Here is a 17,070-nt window from a genome sequence, read left to right as displayed (position 1 = left end):
TGATTTGGGCAGGTCATTCCACCAGGAGGGAACAGTTAATTTAAATGTCAGTGAAAGTGATTTTGTGCTTCTTTGAGATGAACAATAACACGTCCTTCACTTGCAGAACGCAAGCTTCTAGAGGCACATAACTCTGAAGTAATGCATTTAGGTAAAGGGCTGCAGAGCAAGTGGGGTCATCTGGAGAGCTTCCTCGTGTGCCATCGTGATTAAAAAGTCAACAAATCTGAACTGTGCTGCCAGTTTTATAGTACTGATAAGAGGCGTTAACCATGTACGGCTGCATCAGATCATTACCATATGAATAGCGCGCTCTTCGTGTGGGTGCAGGCCGATCAGCGTTAAAACATTACAACAGACAGTAAAAATGAAGCTTTTAAGGAGACCTGTCCTTAAACTCGACCTTTTGTGAGCATAACGGCATAACTCTTCCTAGATTTTGTATGTTTCTTCTACCCTTTGCAAGCCTTAAAGGGTTAGTTCACCCAAAAATGAAAATTAGGCTGTGTTTTACTCACCCCCGATGCATCCTAGGTGTATATGACTTTCTTCTTTCAGACGAATCCAGTCGCAGTTATATTAAAAATGGTCTTTGATCTTTCAAGCTCTATCATTGCAGTCAGCGGGTGTTGCAGTGTTGCATTGCAGTCACCGTCTGGAGTCCTGTACAGAGCACGTTTCTCCATCACCACTCCCTCTCCTTGGTCTTTAAAAATGGCTGACATTCATTTAATGATCAAATTGTACATCCTTATGGAAATATGATCATATTTTGTAATCATTTATGTATTATAATGTATCATTTAAATCTGATTAATTTTCAAATTGTTTGTTATAAATCTTATATAATTAAATCATTAAAAAAAATTGTTTTTACACCTTGCTATGTGTACTGCGTTAGGCTGACTTGTCATTTGCACTTATATATTGTTGCTCTTTTGTTAGTTTTGACTGCTTTTATTGTCCTCATTTCTAAGTCACTTTGGATAAAAGCATCTGCTAAATGACTAAATGTAAATCAACATCTCAGGAAATTGTTATGGGGTTTCAAACCAAAATATGACTTCCTGTTATGGAACCGGATATTGATTTCATACATGTCCACTGAGGACACCGGGACTAAAAGCATGTTTATTATGCATGTTGGGAGACACAACAAATGAATAGGAAAATAAATTATATATCAGTATTCTTATGAAATATTAGATATTATTATTATGAAAATCTGTCCAATTATTACTCCCATTATTACACTTCTTTTTTTCAACATGCTGTCCCAACAGCACTTTAATAAGCGTTTAACGGGAAAACCAGTTTATGGAAATTTTACACATATTGCATAAAGTAAAATGGTATATCAAATAATTTTGTTCTATCTTTTATAACATTGAGAATCATCCTTATACAAAATGTGGTATTACAAATAATACAGAAACCTAAAAATTGATTGGTGGCTTTTTAAAAATCCCATTGTTTTTGCCTTTTCATGTCTATTCTTGTCATTTAATTCTGTAGAAAAACTGAGTCCTGGTGTCCTCTACAGAGGACATAGCATAACATATGAATATAATATCATTTTTCAAAAAATTATTTTCCTTTTTTATTATGCTCTAAAAAATGTAATGACATGAATATATATATATATATACTGTATATATATATATATATATATATATATATATATATATTCTTTTTTTCTTCTGGGTTTCAGATGGATATAAAAACTTTCATTTCATCAGAGTGACCCTTTTAATTTTGAAGTCTTTTTACTGTACAGTTTTGAAGAAAATGAATGGCAAATTCACCCTAAGCATTCAAGTGCATTCTAACACTTTTACATCATGCCCCATTTTCAAACACTCATGAAAAAATCTTTCTTTTATAGGTTTGTTTGTTCCATCAACTTATTCCTATTTACAGTGACCCTGACTATTACTGTATTAATTTTCAAGTATTTGTACTGTACAGTTTTGGAGGAAATTAAAGGCAAATTCACCCCAAGCATCCAAGTGCATTCTAACACTTTACATCATGCCCCATTTTCAAACACTCACAAAAATCTTTTCCTTTATCAATGGTGTATAAAGTACATGAAAGCCATACTACAGATATCTTACCAGAAAATGACTTTGGTAGAAGTTGAAGTCACCGTTTAGAATATTACTTGAGTAAAAGTCAAAAAGCATTTTTTTTTTTAAATCTTAAACGTACTTAAGTATTGAAAGTAAAAGTACAAGTAAATGCAAAATGGAAAAGAAGCAAATAAATAATATATATAAAATGTTCATACATGGCTTGAGTAGCAAGATTGTGTTCAGTTTTAACTCGTTCTTCCATTTTGTATTTTTGGGTAAGAGTAAGAAGCACTTCATCCGGTACTCAGTGTCTTTCATTCCAACATAAGAAAACATTTCTGGAATTTGCATCTGAAATAGCATTTAGATGTATTTACACACAGTTTAATGTATCTCAGAGGGGACATGGATGCATTTAACCTGCAGTTACAGATGCATAAATAATGTTTTGTTCTTAACATAAAACTTTGAATACTGATATTTGAAATAATTTAAAACATGAAAGAAATAGTCTAAATGTGAAATAAAAACCGCCAGTAGGTGGCAGCAAGTGACTGTTAATGAGTGAGTCATTGAGATTCAAATGACATTCATTCAGAAACAAAGCATTTAACTGTGTTAATGAGTGAATCACTGAATCATTTATTCAACCGATTCGTTCAAAAAGCTGATTCATTCAGTAAATAAACACCGTCCATTTCTCAGAGACGCAAAACAGTGCTGTGATCTTTGTTTGAACTATTTTCGTTGGCAAAATTGAGCAAAAACAAGCAATATGTCTAAAATGTAAGTCACTTAGTGCTTTAGTGAACTTGTACTGAAAACGGTGTCTACAATTTAGAAAGCCTGGGATTTTGAGTTTGAATAGACTAATAAATCAACGTGCCTGCACTCTGTGTATGATTTGGTGATATATATAGTCTACTTGATAATGTCAGATCGCACATCGTTACAACAACACTTACCTCATTATCGCAGACGATGCTGTATCGCACACCTCAGACTTGACTTGAGTGGAAACTGAAATCATCCGCAACTGTGCACGCACTTGTTTGCACGAGCAAAGGTGTTTTTAGGAGTCTAACTTGCAAACGCCAGACCACTGATTCGTCAAACCTGCTTCCCTGCAGTCCGTGTTCTTCTGACCCCAAACCCGATTCCAAAAAAAGTTGGGACACTGTACAAATTGTGAATAAAAACAGAATGCAATGTGGAAGTTTCAAAACAGAGTTATTTCACAATAAACAAACTGAAATGGTAGCGTACATAGTTTGTGCAATTACAGTTATTTAAATTGTTCATTTCTGTAATGTTAATAGAAATCATACACTGTCAGAATAAAAAGGTTGCATTCTATGCATGCAACAGCCGGTCACTGGCAGTCCCTTATGAAAATGAACCATGGTTTTACTAAAGTGACCGTAGTTCAACTGTAGTATTTGTAGATTTGAATCATGTGTAAACAAAAAAACATATCTGAACCATGTGTAAACAAAAATATAACCTAATAAGTTACAATTAAGGCGTATTGAATGTTCAAATGCGTTTTAAACAAAGTTAAGTGCTTATTACCCTTTTTACTTAGTAATTTAATACATTTCATAGTTTAAAAGTTTAGTTCAGAAGTATCGAATCGGTATCGATATCGACGATACTGCCTTGAAAAATATCGGTATCGTATCGAAAACAGAATAAGTGGTATCGCCCATCCCTAGTGTGTGAAAGCACGGTCCTGTAAATTCGTCTTTTAAAGAGAGAGTGGGTGGCTCTGGAAAGACCCTTTAGAGTGTGCTAAAACCATGTTCAAAGCATTGTTGTAAAAGAAATAAATGCAGCAGTGTTCCGCTTTTTATTACAATCGCCCTTTTAAAAGAGAAAGTGAGCGGCTCTGAAAAGAGCCTTTGGGTTTCAGGAACAGACTGGAATCCGCTTATTTGGTTTTGGCGGGTTTCTCGGTCTTCTTGGGCAGCAGCACGGCCTGGATGTTGGGCAGCACGCCGCCCTGAGCGATGGTCACTCCGCCCAGGAGTTTGTTCAGCTCCTCGTCGTTGCGCACCGCCAGCTGCAGGTGCCGGGGGATGATACGGCTCTTCTTGTTGTCCCGAGCGGCGTTTCCGGCCAGCTCCAGGATCTCAGCCGTCAGATACTCGAGCACAGCGGCCAGATACACCGGAGCACCGGCACCGACGCGCTCGCCGTAGTTACCTTTGCGGAGGAGCCTGTGAACACGACCGACGGGGAACTGCAGTCCTGCTCTGGAGGAGCGAGTCTTAGCCTTCGCTCTGGTCTTACCGCCGGTCTTACCTCGTCCACTCATTGCTGGAGATTATGAAGTGGTTGTTTCTACGGTGTGACGCAGAAATAATAACGCTACAGTTTGACAGTCAGCTTTTAAGAGCACGTGCTCCTCTCCTATTGGTTAGAGTCGATCACAGTTGAAAACCAATCAGTGCTCGTCCCTCCAAACCCCTCCTCCTTCTGCTTCTCTGTGTTGCAGTCACTCATCGTTCACGTGCAGTGCATGTTTAGTTTTTTAATAATAATGTAAACCTAGCTTCTGAAGAAACTGAATGTGTATAAAATGAATGTGTTCAGTTGTATATAGTAAACGCTGTCTACACCAATGAAACTGATATATTAGGTTTTGTTCCGTTTTCTTTTCAATTGAAAATAGTAGATCAGAGCAGTCTGATCGCTTATGCTGGTCTTACATGGCGTTTTCATTTGCTTGTTTGGCGTTTTCTTTTAATTTAAGTGATTTACCAAATAAAGGGGAAACACAATCAGATGGAAATGGTATTTAAGTTAGAGCAGAAGTGAAATTGTCAGGACAGCAGAGGAAAATATTGCTCTCCTTTCTCCAAATTCCCTCAATGGGTCTATTAAGGGTTTAAAAATTACACTGCAAGTGACAAGAAGAGTAACATAAAAGTATAAGTATCATAAGTAACAAAAAGAGCGGGAATTGAAACAGGAACCTTATTCATATCGTTCTGCTGATGTCGTTCAAACCATAGCCATATAAATACCTAGACGCCTCATTGGCCGCTGCGATGCGTCCGCCATATTGGTGCGGGCAAGACTGCCTTCAACATAAATAGCTGCGGTTTTTTCTGAATAAAAACACGATAACGTTTACATTTATCAACCGATTTCAGAGGTTTGTGATCTACATGGAGTTAAAAATAACTCTGCCTCCAGTTATTTAGTTAGGTTTGGAAAATTATAAATTTTCGTTAAAAAAATTGTGAGAACTCACACTCGTCTCACTTGCTGATTTGACTGATTTTTTCGGTTTACAATTCTAATGTTAATGTAGTATAACTGTGACGTATACATGCTTTGTCATTTGAATGCACATTAAATGAAATGAAGTTGCCTTCAACCCCAACATTTGAGCTTTTCTCGTGCTTCAGGTCAGAACACAGCTTTGAAACACTGGAGGAAAATCTAAATAATACAGCTTTAAGCACTAATACTTTACCATCAGTGACAAAACTGAATAAAACCAGCGAATACAAATCAAAAAGTGACACTCTTGGTAGTCAGCTTTTTGTTCTGATAGCACTCTACACAGATAAACTCCACAACAAACAATAACTAACGCAACTGATAATCCTTTATGGATCAGTTAAACTTACAGTTACAGCGGTGAAATATCATGCACTGATACAGCGCACAGTCAAAGTGATATGTAATATTAAGTTGTAGTAAAGTGAATAATATAAAAAGCGAGTACAACAGTATATAACAGATTTATAATAGAATAAATCATATGTATAATACCATAATAAATAGATGAATAATAGCAAGTAGAACATGTAATATCAAGGGTGGCATAATACAGAATAGACAATAATGAAGAATAAATTAATAGTAAATTCTAAAGTAAAATAAATGATCATGAAATGTAGTTTTATAATAGTATTGTGTATTAATTATTAAAGAAAGTAAGAAAGTAAGGGTGTGGTTAGAATATGAGCAGGTAATTCTGTTCATTCATTCAGGGCTGTTCTGGGTGTAAGTAGTACTAATACAACACACGGCTGTGGAAGTATAGCCTGCTCTCAGAGAACTAATGCAGAGAACAGGCTTTCTTCAGCTCTCCTTAACGCTTGCGTTGTCCTGTTTGCAATTGGCTAAAAAAGGAAAATATATATATATAATAAGTCCACAGATTTATGATAAACTATCCTTATAATCAAGTGATGATAAACGTACTCTTTGTAAATAAGTAACGTTAGTGAAACTAAAGAGAGATGCTTTAGATCCCTAATCCTGCCAGTCTGGCATTGTCTTGTCAAAGTGTTCTCACTGTGCATATTGTGCTCATAACACCATTTACTTTATGATATAAACTACAATATAAAGTTAAAACTTAAGAATTAATTTAAACTTTGATTTCACAAAGTCTCAGCTTTCACAGCTTACTATAGCTATTAATAGTCTGCCACTGGTGGCTAATTAAGCTGTCAACATAAAGTTAAAGATGACCAAAAAACACACAGAGAAACAACTGTTGAGTCTTAGCTGTGAAAGACAATGCCCCGAGGTCAGTTTTTATTGTTGTGCGACGGTTTGTAGATGCCCGAGCCGCGGACGAGTCAGCTATGTTTTCTTCTGTCCAGATAGTAGAGTAGAGCGGCCAACGAGGCGTCCAGGTATTTATTATGTCTATAGTTCAAACACGGAGCGGTGGGCGGGGCTATCAATTCACCGCCTGTGATTGGCGCTCGCTCCGCTCGTGATACTTCGAGTTGTCCAATCACATACGAGTTTATGGGTTTGGTATATGGACGCAAGCAATCAGAAGGCTCCATATCTCCGTGAGAATTAGCATAGACCAGTCAATAAATGTCTCTGTCCTGCTTTAAACTGTCACTAACTCGTCAGCATCATCATGCTTGAACCCGCGAGGTCTGCTCCTAAGAAGAAGACCGTTGAGCCCCGTTCACACCGCCAGCGCCCGCTGTATGTCGCTAGACTCCGTGCTGTGAGGACGCTTGTGGGCGTTCCTACTGCTGTCGCTCTAATGCTATTGGTAGACTGCACGTCTGGACATATCAAATGCAATCACAAACGGTATATTGCCGGTAAAACTAAGATGTCATTCTATTATGACTAGAAATTAGACTTAAACGAAATAAAAGTAGCATTCTGCTGTTGGAGAGTGTTGTTATATAAACTACAGAAGTGCTCGTGCATTAAATCATTAACCGGTGCTAAACTGCTCACTGCATCATGTAATTAACAACTCGAACCATCAATGTATGAATCAAACTCACTTAGACAGCCAACGGTTTCTTTTCTATGCGTCATTTTTATATCTATGTATGTGGTTACAGTACAATCATAAAGCTCAGAAAATCTGTCCTGTCTTGCCTGCACTGGAGACGGTGACGTGTGAGCGCCACCGACAGATTCTTCACTCCTATTGGTTGTCGCTCGCGAAATTCGCTGGTCATTTGCATAAAGTTAAACAATTCTTAACTTTTGTGCTTGACACGCCCACGTTCTGTCGCCAACGGTCACTGTCGCCGGAAGTCGCCAGCTCTCCATTTAAAATGAATGGGAGCATGTCGCTTTGTCGCTGGCAGTGTGAACGGGGCTTTAAGAGCGCGGGTAAAGCAGGGAAGAAGCGCAGGAGGTCCAGGAAGGAGAGCGACGTTATCTACGTGTACAAAGTGCTGAAGCAGGTTCATCCTGACTCCGGGATCTCTTCTAAGGTGATGGGCATCATGAACTCTTTCATCAACGACATCTTCGAGCGCATCGCCGGTGAGTCGTCTCGTCTCGCTCACTACAACAAGCGCTCCAGCATCAGCTCGAGAGAGATCCAGACCGCCATGCGTCTGCTGCTGCCCGGAGAGCTGGCCAAACACCCGTGTCTGAGGCACCAAGTACACCGGCTCCAAGGAGACCGACTCCAAGTAGACCAGCTCAAAGGAGACCAACTACAAGTACACCGGCACCAAGTACACCGGCTCCAAGGAGACCGACTCCAAGTAGACCAGCTCAAAGGAGACCAACTACAAGTACACCGGCACCAAGTACACCGGCTCCAAGGAGACCGACTCCAAGTAGACCAGCTCAAAGGAGACCAACTACAAGTACACCGGCACCAAGTACACCGGCTCCAAGGAGACCGACTCCAAGTAGACCAGCTCAAAGGAGACCAACTACAAGTACACCGGCACCAAGGAGACCGACTCCAAGGAGACCAACTACAAGTACACCGGCTAAAAGGAGACCGGCTCCAAGTACACCGGCTACAAGGAGACCAGCTACAAGGAGACCAGCTACAAGGAGACCGGCTCCAAGTAGACCGGCTCCAAGTACACCGGCTACAAGGAGACCGGCTACAAGGAGACCGGCTACAAGGAGACCGGCTACAAGGAGACCGGCTCCAAGTAGACCGGCTCCAAGTAGAGCTCTGCTCCGACACCAGAAGGCTCTTTTAAAAGCCACCCATCTTATCGCTGAAAGCGCTTTCTTATGCGTTTAAACGTAAACCGTAACTTTAGACGACAACAAGCTTTGCATTTGGGCGTTTACATAATATTTGTTCTTTTTTTGTTGAAAAAAGAAAAATACATGTCTGCAAAACAAGTTCTGAAAGTAAGTGAAACAGTCTGCGTTAAATCTTTTCAACCCCAAATAAACAATTTCATGATGCTTGTTTACTTCAGCTCACTCTGATTTTAATTGTTTCACGTTTGCAAATCTCATTTAAATGTTTTGTTCATTTTGCAACTATACGTATAAGGATAAAATCCCTGTTACACACCAAACGTATGTTGTACTGGATGTGCTTTGTAGAAGAAATATATCCATTGGGTTTACGTTAAATAATAAAGGGTCATGTATAAATTAAGGAAGTAGTTTCTCTGACAGTGGAGCTGGATATGTGGAATGAAGCAGGATTTGTTGAGTGTCCGTGATAATGGGTCATTAATACAAGGCCTTGACACCCTGGGCAAATAGCAAGTCTCTAGTGCCACAATTCTCAAATTTAATCTGAGGAAACAATGATATTGTATAATGAATATACTTCAAAACTTAGTCTTGTCTGATGAATTTAGAGGAATGTCTTGGCACACCCTAAGGAATATTGTTCATAATCTTGTATCCCAAATAAATAATAGTAACAAGAACAAAACGGCCACTTCCTTTAATTTTCCATTTTAAATGCATGTCTATTATAAACATCGCTCTGCTCAACAGTGAATGAAGAAACTGGCCAGGGAGGAGGGGTTATTGTTTTTCAACTGTGATCGATTTTAACCAATAGAAGAAAAGCACACTCTCTCAAAGGGGTCATATGATGCTGCTAAAAATAACATTATTTTGTGTATTTGGTGTAATGAAATGTGTTTATGCGGTTTAAGGTAAAAAAACACATTATTTTCCACATACTGTACATTATTGTTTCTCCTCTATGCCCCACCTTTCTGAAATGCGTCGATTTTTACAAAGCTCATCGGGCTGAAAAAGCGAGGTGTGCTGTGATTGGCCAGCTGTCCAGTGCGTTGTGATTGGCCGAATACCTCAAGCGTGTGACGGAAACGTTACGCCCCTCACCATACTGTGATACTGAGTGGAGGCCGGCGGGCTTGCGGCAACCACGTGACGACCCCAGGCTGGACTCCGCTTCGTCCACGGGGAAAGCCGATCCGGCGATGCACAGCGCAAAGTTGTAGTATTTCCTCAGCGACCAGCACGGATCAGCTCCAGGCATGACGAAGCGGATATCGTCCTCTTTTGGAAGACCAAACAAAGGTGGTAGTTACCTTGTCTATGGGAGGGTCAGAGAGCCCTCAAATTTAATCAAAATATCTTAATTTGTGTTCCGAAGATGAACGAAGGTCTTACGGGTTTGGAACAACATGAGGGTGAGTAATTAATGACAGCATGTTAATTTTTGGGTGAACTAACCCTTTTAACATAGATACAAAAGGGGAAGTCGTGGCCTAATGGTTAGAGAGTCGGACTCATAACCCAAAAGGTTGGGGGTTCGAGTCTCGTACCGGCAGGGATTGTAGGTGGGGGGAGTGAATGTACAGCGCTCTCTCCCACCTTCAATACCACGACTGAGGTGCCCTTGAGCAAGGCACTGAACCCCCAACTGCTCCCTGGGCGCCGCAGCATAAATGGTTGCCCACTGCTCCGGGTGTGTTCACGGTTTGTGTGTGTGCACTTTGGATGGGTAAATGCAGAGATCTTAGGAACAGGTATAATCAATGTTATTTTCTACAAACTGGAAACAATACCTGAAGCCAAAGATTGTTGAAATATAGGAAGTCAAGCTGGAGTCAGTTCATCTGCACAACACTTAACAATATGGGGAGAAATTCCATCAGGGCCTTTCGATTTCTTTGAACAAATGTGTTTAAAATAGAAGTTAATCTGACTCGGATCAATCAATAACTTACCTTTAATAATATCTGGAAAATACTCCATTACACCAATACTATTCTCAGAAATATGGCCACACTTCTCAAATCTTAGATAAAAGTCATTTAAATCATTAACTTTCTGTAAATCATCAAAAAAAGAAACCATTTCTGAAAGACTGCATATTAGTTATAGATTTCATAGAGTCCCATAGCCGTTTAGGGTTAGACATATACAGCTTGTTCTCCAGGAGTTCTTTATGTTTATTTCGGTCATTCAACTCCTTCTGAACAACTCCTACTCCATGACTATCATGACCGCGAAAAGCCAGTTTCTTCCTGTTAATGGAGTCTTTGATCTCCTTTGTTATGTAGGGTTTACTGATGGCATAAATTATCACTTCCTTTTTTGGTATCACATTATCGGGCCAAAATGTAATATAATCTGTTATTACCACGGTAGTTTCATCAATATCATTGCTATGGAAAACTTCCCAATCAGTACAAAGAAAATAGCCTTTCAAGGCTTCAACACTGTCCTTTGACCACACATTAACATTTTTCACCACGGGTTTGTCTCTTCAACTGTCTATATGTCAGAATTAAAACCAGTGTTGTGAACTACAGTCATGGCCAAAAGTTTTGGCAGTGACACAGATTCACTTGTGTTGTTCATTCACATTGTTTCTAGATTATTGTGTATGTGATCAGACGCATTTTAAATAATTGCTAAAAGCTTCATTGGCCAAAAAATGAAAAAATTTCACTTTTGGGATCCTGACACAAAATGACCAGCATTAATTTACTAATCATACCAGCAGCACATGTGAAAGTGTGAATGAGTACTAGTCAGGTAAAATCACTATCATACTAATTAGATTGTCAGAGCAGACTGATTGCTGTAAAAGGAGGGAAGAAGCACTTTCAATCATTGTGTTTTTGTTAGCAATGGTTACCTCCAAATAAACACGTGCAGCCATCATCGCGTTGCATCAAAATGGCCTCACATGCATGGAAATTGCAACAAAGAATATTGCACCTGAAAGAACCATTTACCGGATCATCAAGGAGAGAGGTTCGACTGCAGTGAAGAAGTCTTCAGGATGTCCCAGAGTGTCCAGCAAGCACCAGGACCGTCTCGTCCCGAGGAGTCAGCTACAGAACAGGACCGTCTCGTCCAGAGGAGTCCGCTACAGGACAGGACAGTCTCGTCCCGAGGAGTCCGCTACAGAACAGGACAGTCTCGTCCCGAGGAGTCCGCTACAGAACAGGACCGTCTCGTCCCGAGGAGTCCGCTACAGTACAGGACCGTCTCGTCCCGAGGAGTCCGCTACAGTACAGGACCGTCTCGTCCCGAGGAGTCCGCTACAGTACAGGACCGTCTCGTCCCGAGGAGTCCGCTACAGTACAGGACCGTCTCGTCCCGAGGAGTCCGCTACAGTACAGGACCGTCTCGTCCCGAGGAGTCCGCTACAGTACAGGACCGTCTCGTCCCGAGGAGTCCGCTACAGTACAGGACCGTCTCGTCCCGAGGAGTCCGCTACAGTACAGGACCGTCTCGTCCCGAGGAGTCCGCTACAGTACAGGACCGTCTCGTCCCGAGGAGTCCGCTACAGAACAGGACCGTCTCGTCCCGAGGAGTCCGCTAGAGAACAGGACCGTCTCGTCCAGAGGAGTCCGCTAGAGAACAGGACTGTCTCATCCAGAGGAGTCCGCAAGAGAACAGGACCGTCTCGTCCAGAGGAGTCCGCTAGAGAACAGGACCGTCTCGTCCAGAGGAGTCCGCTACAGAACAGGACCGTCTCGTCCCGAGGAGTCAGCTACAGAACAGTCTCATAATTATGCCCAAAAATCCATGATCCATGATCCATGAGGTGATGATCCGTGCATTTTCCAGCATGATGGAGCACCAGGTCACAAAGCAAGAGTGATAAAGAAGTGGCTCGAAGATCATTACACTGAAATTTTGGATCCGTGGCCAGGCAACTCCCCGGATCTCAATCCCATAGAGAACCTGTGGTCAGTCCTCAAAAGGCAAGTGGATAAGCAGAAGCTCACAAATTGTGATCAACTTCGAGAACTAATAAGGCAAGAATGGATCGCCATCAGTCAGGATTTTGCCCAGAAGCCAATATCCAGCATGCCAGAGCGAAATGCAGAGGTTATGAAGAACAAGGGTCAACACTTTAAATATTGACTCATATTTTTTTTGCCAATAAAAGCCTTTAAAACATATATGCTTATCATTGTTTTTCAATATACCATAGAAACATGTGGAAAAATAATCTACAAATACCTGAAGTAGCAAAATTTGCAAAACACAATGTTACTGCCAAAACTTTTGGCCATGACTGTACAATCCCCGCCAGACCGGAGACTCGAACCCCCAACCTTTAGGGTTACAAGTCCGATTCTCTAACCATTAGGTCACGACTGTCCCCTGTATAAAGTACTTGCGTATGCCCATGAAAGTCACTGAATTCATTTGTTGCACAAATGGACAGCTTTAGTTTTTACTAAGTTTATTTTTATTGCGTCATTATTCAATTTCTTCAATATTCCAAAGCCGAATGCTCCCAATACACTTGGTTAAGGCCCGAAGCGCCCATGCCATCTTAAAGAGGAGAGGGGAGAAAAATAAATAAAAATGGAATTAAACAATAGCTTGCCGATCCTAATCCATTTGTTGCATTTCATGCTTTGCCTGGGAAATAAAGCCACGAACTCAGTGTTAATTAATGTTTTGTGTTGTAGCCTAAACGTATGTAAAACTCATGTAAGGTGTGATAACTAGCAGTGCATTGCAAAAGCTGTTATTATTAAATTCAAAACCATATTTGTGACAACGCCGCAAAATAATCATACAACAACTTTGCGTAAGGATTTAAACCCTTTTTTAATGGCACTTCCAATTTTTTTCTGGATCATTTGAGATGTTTCTACACTTAACCTGTGACTAACTGAACTCTCTCCATCTCAATCATTAACTTGACAGACAAATGCACTCTAAAGACACACCCTTCATTTACTAGATCATTTTCTTCCAAAAATACTTTAATAAAATGTTTGTAAGACCATGCATTTGCAGACAATATGGAGAAATCCATAAGTACTTGCAAATTTAAAAGCGTGCATCTTAAACCTCACTTTTCATAATTTATTATAAATAATGCGGAATACATCCATAAGTGGCACAACAAACATGAAATAAAACCCACTATGACCAAAAAGTCAAGCTACCGTGAGTAAATAGTTAAAAAGAGAAAAGTGCTCTAGCATTCAATGTATATTCAGCAAACATAAATGAAGTCTAATAAAAGACAAGAGATGCTGAATCCATTTCAGAGTCCACTGTAGGAGGTGTGCCCACCCTCATGTAGTCTACAGTAGTCCTGACCCACCAGAGCCCTCTTTTTGCATGGCTGGCCCAGCCGAGTGATACCGCTGCACAGCGGGCGACCTGAAAAAGAACTTCACACAAAATAAAAAGTTTAAAAGTGAAAAGCTGAGCGAGAGAACAGTAAAAATTGTGTATTTTTAGGGATGTAACGATATCAAGATCTCACGGTACAATAATACATCAATATAAAGTGCACGGTACAGTATTTATAGTGATATTTAAAACAAATAGACAAACGAGACTTGGGGAAAAAGTGCCATAAGTGTTTATTAAATGCTTGAACATTACAATGATCTACAAATTAACCATGTCATATCCTGTCCTCTTTTCTTTATACTCTATAAAAGGAAGTTTTAGGTAATTTGACCCATCTTTTACTATTGATTAAAGTAATTGCACCAGCGCACCTTGACAAAGGTAACATCTATTATTTTTTTCTCTGACATTCTCTATGCTACCTTCCTCGTAGATTACGTATTGATTTTAAAGTGCAAAAAAAAAAATTAAACAAAAAAAGTCAAGTCATGTATTTCACCGCAGTCTGGCAGTGTCTGCATATAGTTTTTGTCTGTCCATCACCTTTTCTCCTTTCTCCTGTATGAATCATCATATGTTCTATGGTAATTATACAATAATATGTGACCCTGGACCACAAAACCAGTCATAAGGGTCAACTTTTTTCAAAATTAAGATTTATACATCTGAAAGCTGAATAAATAAGCTTTTCATTGATGTATGGTTTGTTATGATAGGGCAATATTTGGCTGATACACAACTATTTGAAAATCTGGAATCTGAGGGTGCAAAAAAATAAATATCAAAATACTGAGAAAATAACTTTTAAAGTTGTCCAAATAAAGTCCTTTGCAACGCAAATTACTAATAAAAAATTAAGTTGATATATTTACGGCAAGAAACGTACAAAATATCAACAGTTTTATTGTACAAAAAAAATATATATATATTTAGCGTCAATAGACACTGCACATCTATATAGTCTTTGGCTGCATCCATTGCATCCGACATGTTTAAGAAAAGTTTCCCACTCATAATAACGACTGTGGTGGCTTTCATGCATGTGCAAATCTAAATAGGATATATCCAACATGACTAGAAATCACCAGTAGAGGCAGCAGGGAGCAAAGTATGATGGGCATGCATGGGTCAATGGGAATTGTAGTTCCCACTTCCCCCGGGCTGAAAAAAAACCCTACACTTTTTGCATGAAGACCTATCGTTTCATACAGTCATGTGACCACGATGATATTGAGAATTTTGCTATGGCGATACCACGAATTAATAATATCGTTACATCCATTTTTGTCTATCCATATCAAGACCCAAGAACAAAGTCAAATAAATAGATTCCTATAAACCATTTACATCTGCCCTCCCTTTATTCATCTGCATAAAGTATCAACTTTGAATTGATGTCGACGTTAAAGGGATAGTTCACCCAAAAATGAAAAAGTGATGTTTATCTGCTTACCCCCAGGGCATCAAAGATGTAGGTGACTTTGTTTCTTCAGTAGAACACATTTGATTATTTTTAAGTCCAGCCGTTGCAGTCTATCAGTCGTATAATGCATGGCAATGTTAACAAAATCTATGAGTGTAAAAAAAACATGCACAGACAAATCCAAATTAAACCCTGCAGCTCGTGACGACACATCGATGTCCTAAGACACGAAACGATCGGTTTGTGCCAGAAACCGAACAGTATTTATATAATTTTACCTCTAATACACCGGCACACCTGAACCGAATGGAGCCTCATCGCCGCCCCTGTTTAAATGCCGAGCGCGCCTCTCCTCGGGAGACCGGTCTCTTCCCCGTGCGTGCATGCTGGTGTCCTCGTGGGTCCAGGAGGGGTGCGTAGAGGGACTCCCGTGCTGCCAGAGTCATGAGCTGCCAGACCCACAGTCCGGACGAGAACCGCACCAGTTACATGGCCGTCCGGCAAGGATGCTGGGCTGTCTAGTCCCCGTTTATTTCTGTTAATAAACTGTCTGTCTTTTGCTCCTCCCGCGACAACACACCCATTAACGCACAGGAAGTCGTGCGCGCGCCCAAAGCAGTTGGACATAGTGGTGTATTAGAGGTAAAAAATTATAGAAATACTGTTCAGTTTCTGGCACAAACCGATCGTTTCATGTGTTGGGACATCAAAATGGGTCGTTACGAGCCGCAGAGTTTAATTTGGATTTGTCTGTTCAAGTTTTTTTTACTCTCATAGACTTTGTTACCATTGCCATCCATTATATGACTGAGACTCCAACGGTTGGACTTAAAAAATCATCAAATGTGTTCAACTGAAGAAACAAAGTCACCTACATCTTGGATGCCCTGGGGGTAAGCAGATAAACATTACATTTTCATTTTTGGGTGAACTATCCCTTTAATAAGAGTTGAATAAAGAAACCTGTTGTTGGCGAGTGAATGGTTGGGGCTTGAGCTTCGGGAGTGGTTCACGGTCTCCAACACACCTCCTAGGTTCCTCCGAGGAACATTCTCCAGCACTGCCTGCCCATCAGATAATGACTTCAAGAACATGTTCAAAGAAATGTGCATTTGGCAATCTACTTAAATACTATTAATGATACATACAACAAAATCACTGTTAGTAGTAACAACTACTCACTGCTCCAATGTTGTGGCGACTCTTGAGTCTGGGGGTTGAGTGGTTGTGTTTGCCTGAAATTAGATGACTGAACTTTGGTGGACCATGAGACTGAGATGGGGACATGGACAGTATGTACGGATCACCTACATCAAGAAAGGGAGTGGTGAAAAGAGAGAGGAGGGAAAAATATTATATATAAAATCTAGATTTTACATTTTCTGACGTGCATGAGTGTTATGGTTGTCTGTGTGAAAGTGAAAACCCACTACCGTGATGCTAGTGGTTGTGTGTGGTGGGCAGCTGGTTACAAATGTGCTCTGAGAGGTTTTTAGTGTGTTGCTATATGGATTCTAGGGTGTTTTCTAGTTGGTTGATCACTACCCCAAGTCAACAGAGCCCACTCCCAAGTCTATATGGCCTTCCAAGCACTGCAAAGTTTTGACAACCAGGGATTGTGATTTTTAGAGGTGCAAATCTAAATCTAATGCGCGGTATAAAATCACGCTTCAACTAACATTCTCTGGTTCAAAACCCATCTGCACAAGCAACTTTACATGGATTAATGTTGGCATTTTGTTG

The 17,070-nt window shown here is 40.2% G+C and overlaps 3 protein-coding genes across 4 annotated transcripts in view; 1 reads left to right on the top strand and 2 right to left on the bottom strand.

Moving 5' to 3' along the window:
• Positions 1–3,922: 3,922 nt before the first annotated feature.
• LOC107575878 (histone H2A-like) lies at positions 3,923–4,476 on the bottom strand. Its single transcript, XM_016262194.1, has one exon. The coding sequence runs from the start codon at positions 4,390–4,392 to the stop codon at positions 4,006–4,008; it is 387 nt and encodes a 128-aa protein (XP_016117680.1). The 5' UTR covers positions 4,393–4,476; the 3' UTR covers positions 3,923–4,005.
• A 3,135-nt stretch (positions 4,477–7,611) lies between these two features.
• LOC107575877 (translation initiation factor IF-2-like) lies at positions 7,612–8,536 on the top strand. Its single transcript, XM_016262193.1, has one exon. It carries the CDS (start codon positions 7,640–7,642, stop codon positions 8,534–8,536), a length of 897 nt encoding a protein of 298 aa, XP_016117679.1. The 5' UTR covers positions 7,612–7,639.
• Positions 8,537–13,367: 4,831 nt separating this feature from the next.
• The window catches only part of LOC107575879 (protein brambleberry-like), an 8,739-nt gene continuing 5,036 nt past the window's right edge, over positions 13,368–17,070 (bottom strand). The window contains exons 3-5 of one of the 2 annotated variants that reach the window (XM_016262196.1): positions 16,510–16,634; positions 16,291–16,391; positions 13,368–13,939 (exon numbers count right to left, since the gene is read on the bottom strand). In XM_016262196.1, coding sequence (XP_016117682.1) covers positions 13,810–13,939; positions 16,291–16,391; positions 16,510–16,634 — 356 coding nt within the window. In that variant the 3' untranslated portion in view covers positions 13,368–13,809. Of the gene's footprint in view, positions 13,940–16,290; positions 16,392–16,509; positions 16,644–17,070 lie in introns of both variants that reach the window. The other variant, XM_016262195.1, reaches the window with a different exon arrangement.

Source organism: Sinocyclocheilus grahami, unplaced genomic scaffold (genome assembly GCF_001515645.1).
Source record: "Sinocyclocheilus grahami isolate Dianchi unplaced genomic scaffold, SAMN03320097.WGS_v1.1 scaffold2970.1, whole genome shotgun sequence".
NCBI classification, from domain to species: Eukaryota; Metazoa; Chordata; class Actinopteri; order Cypriniformes; family Cyprinidae; genus Sinocyclocheilus; species Sinocyclocheilus grahami.
Note: the sequence above shows the minus strand (reverse complement) of the source record. Positions and strands in the feature narration are given on the sequence as shown.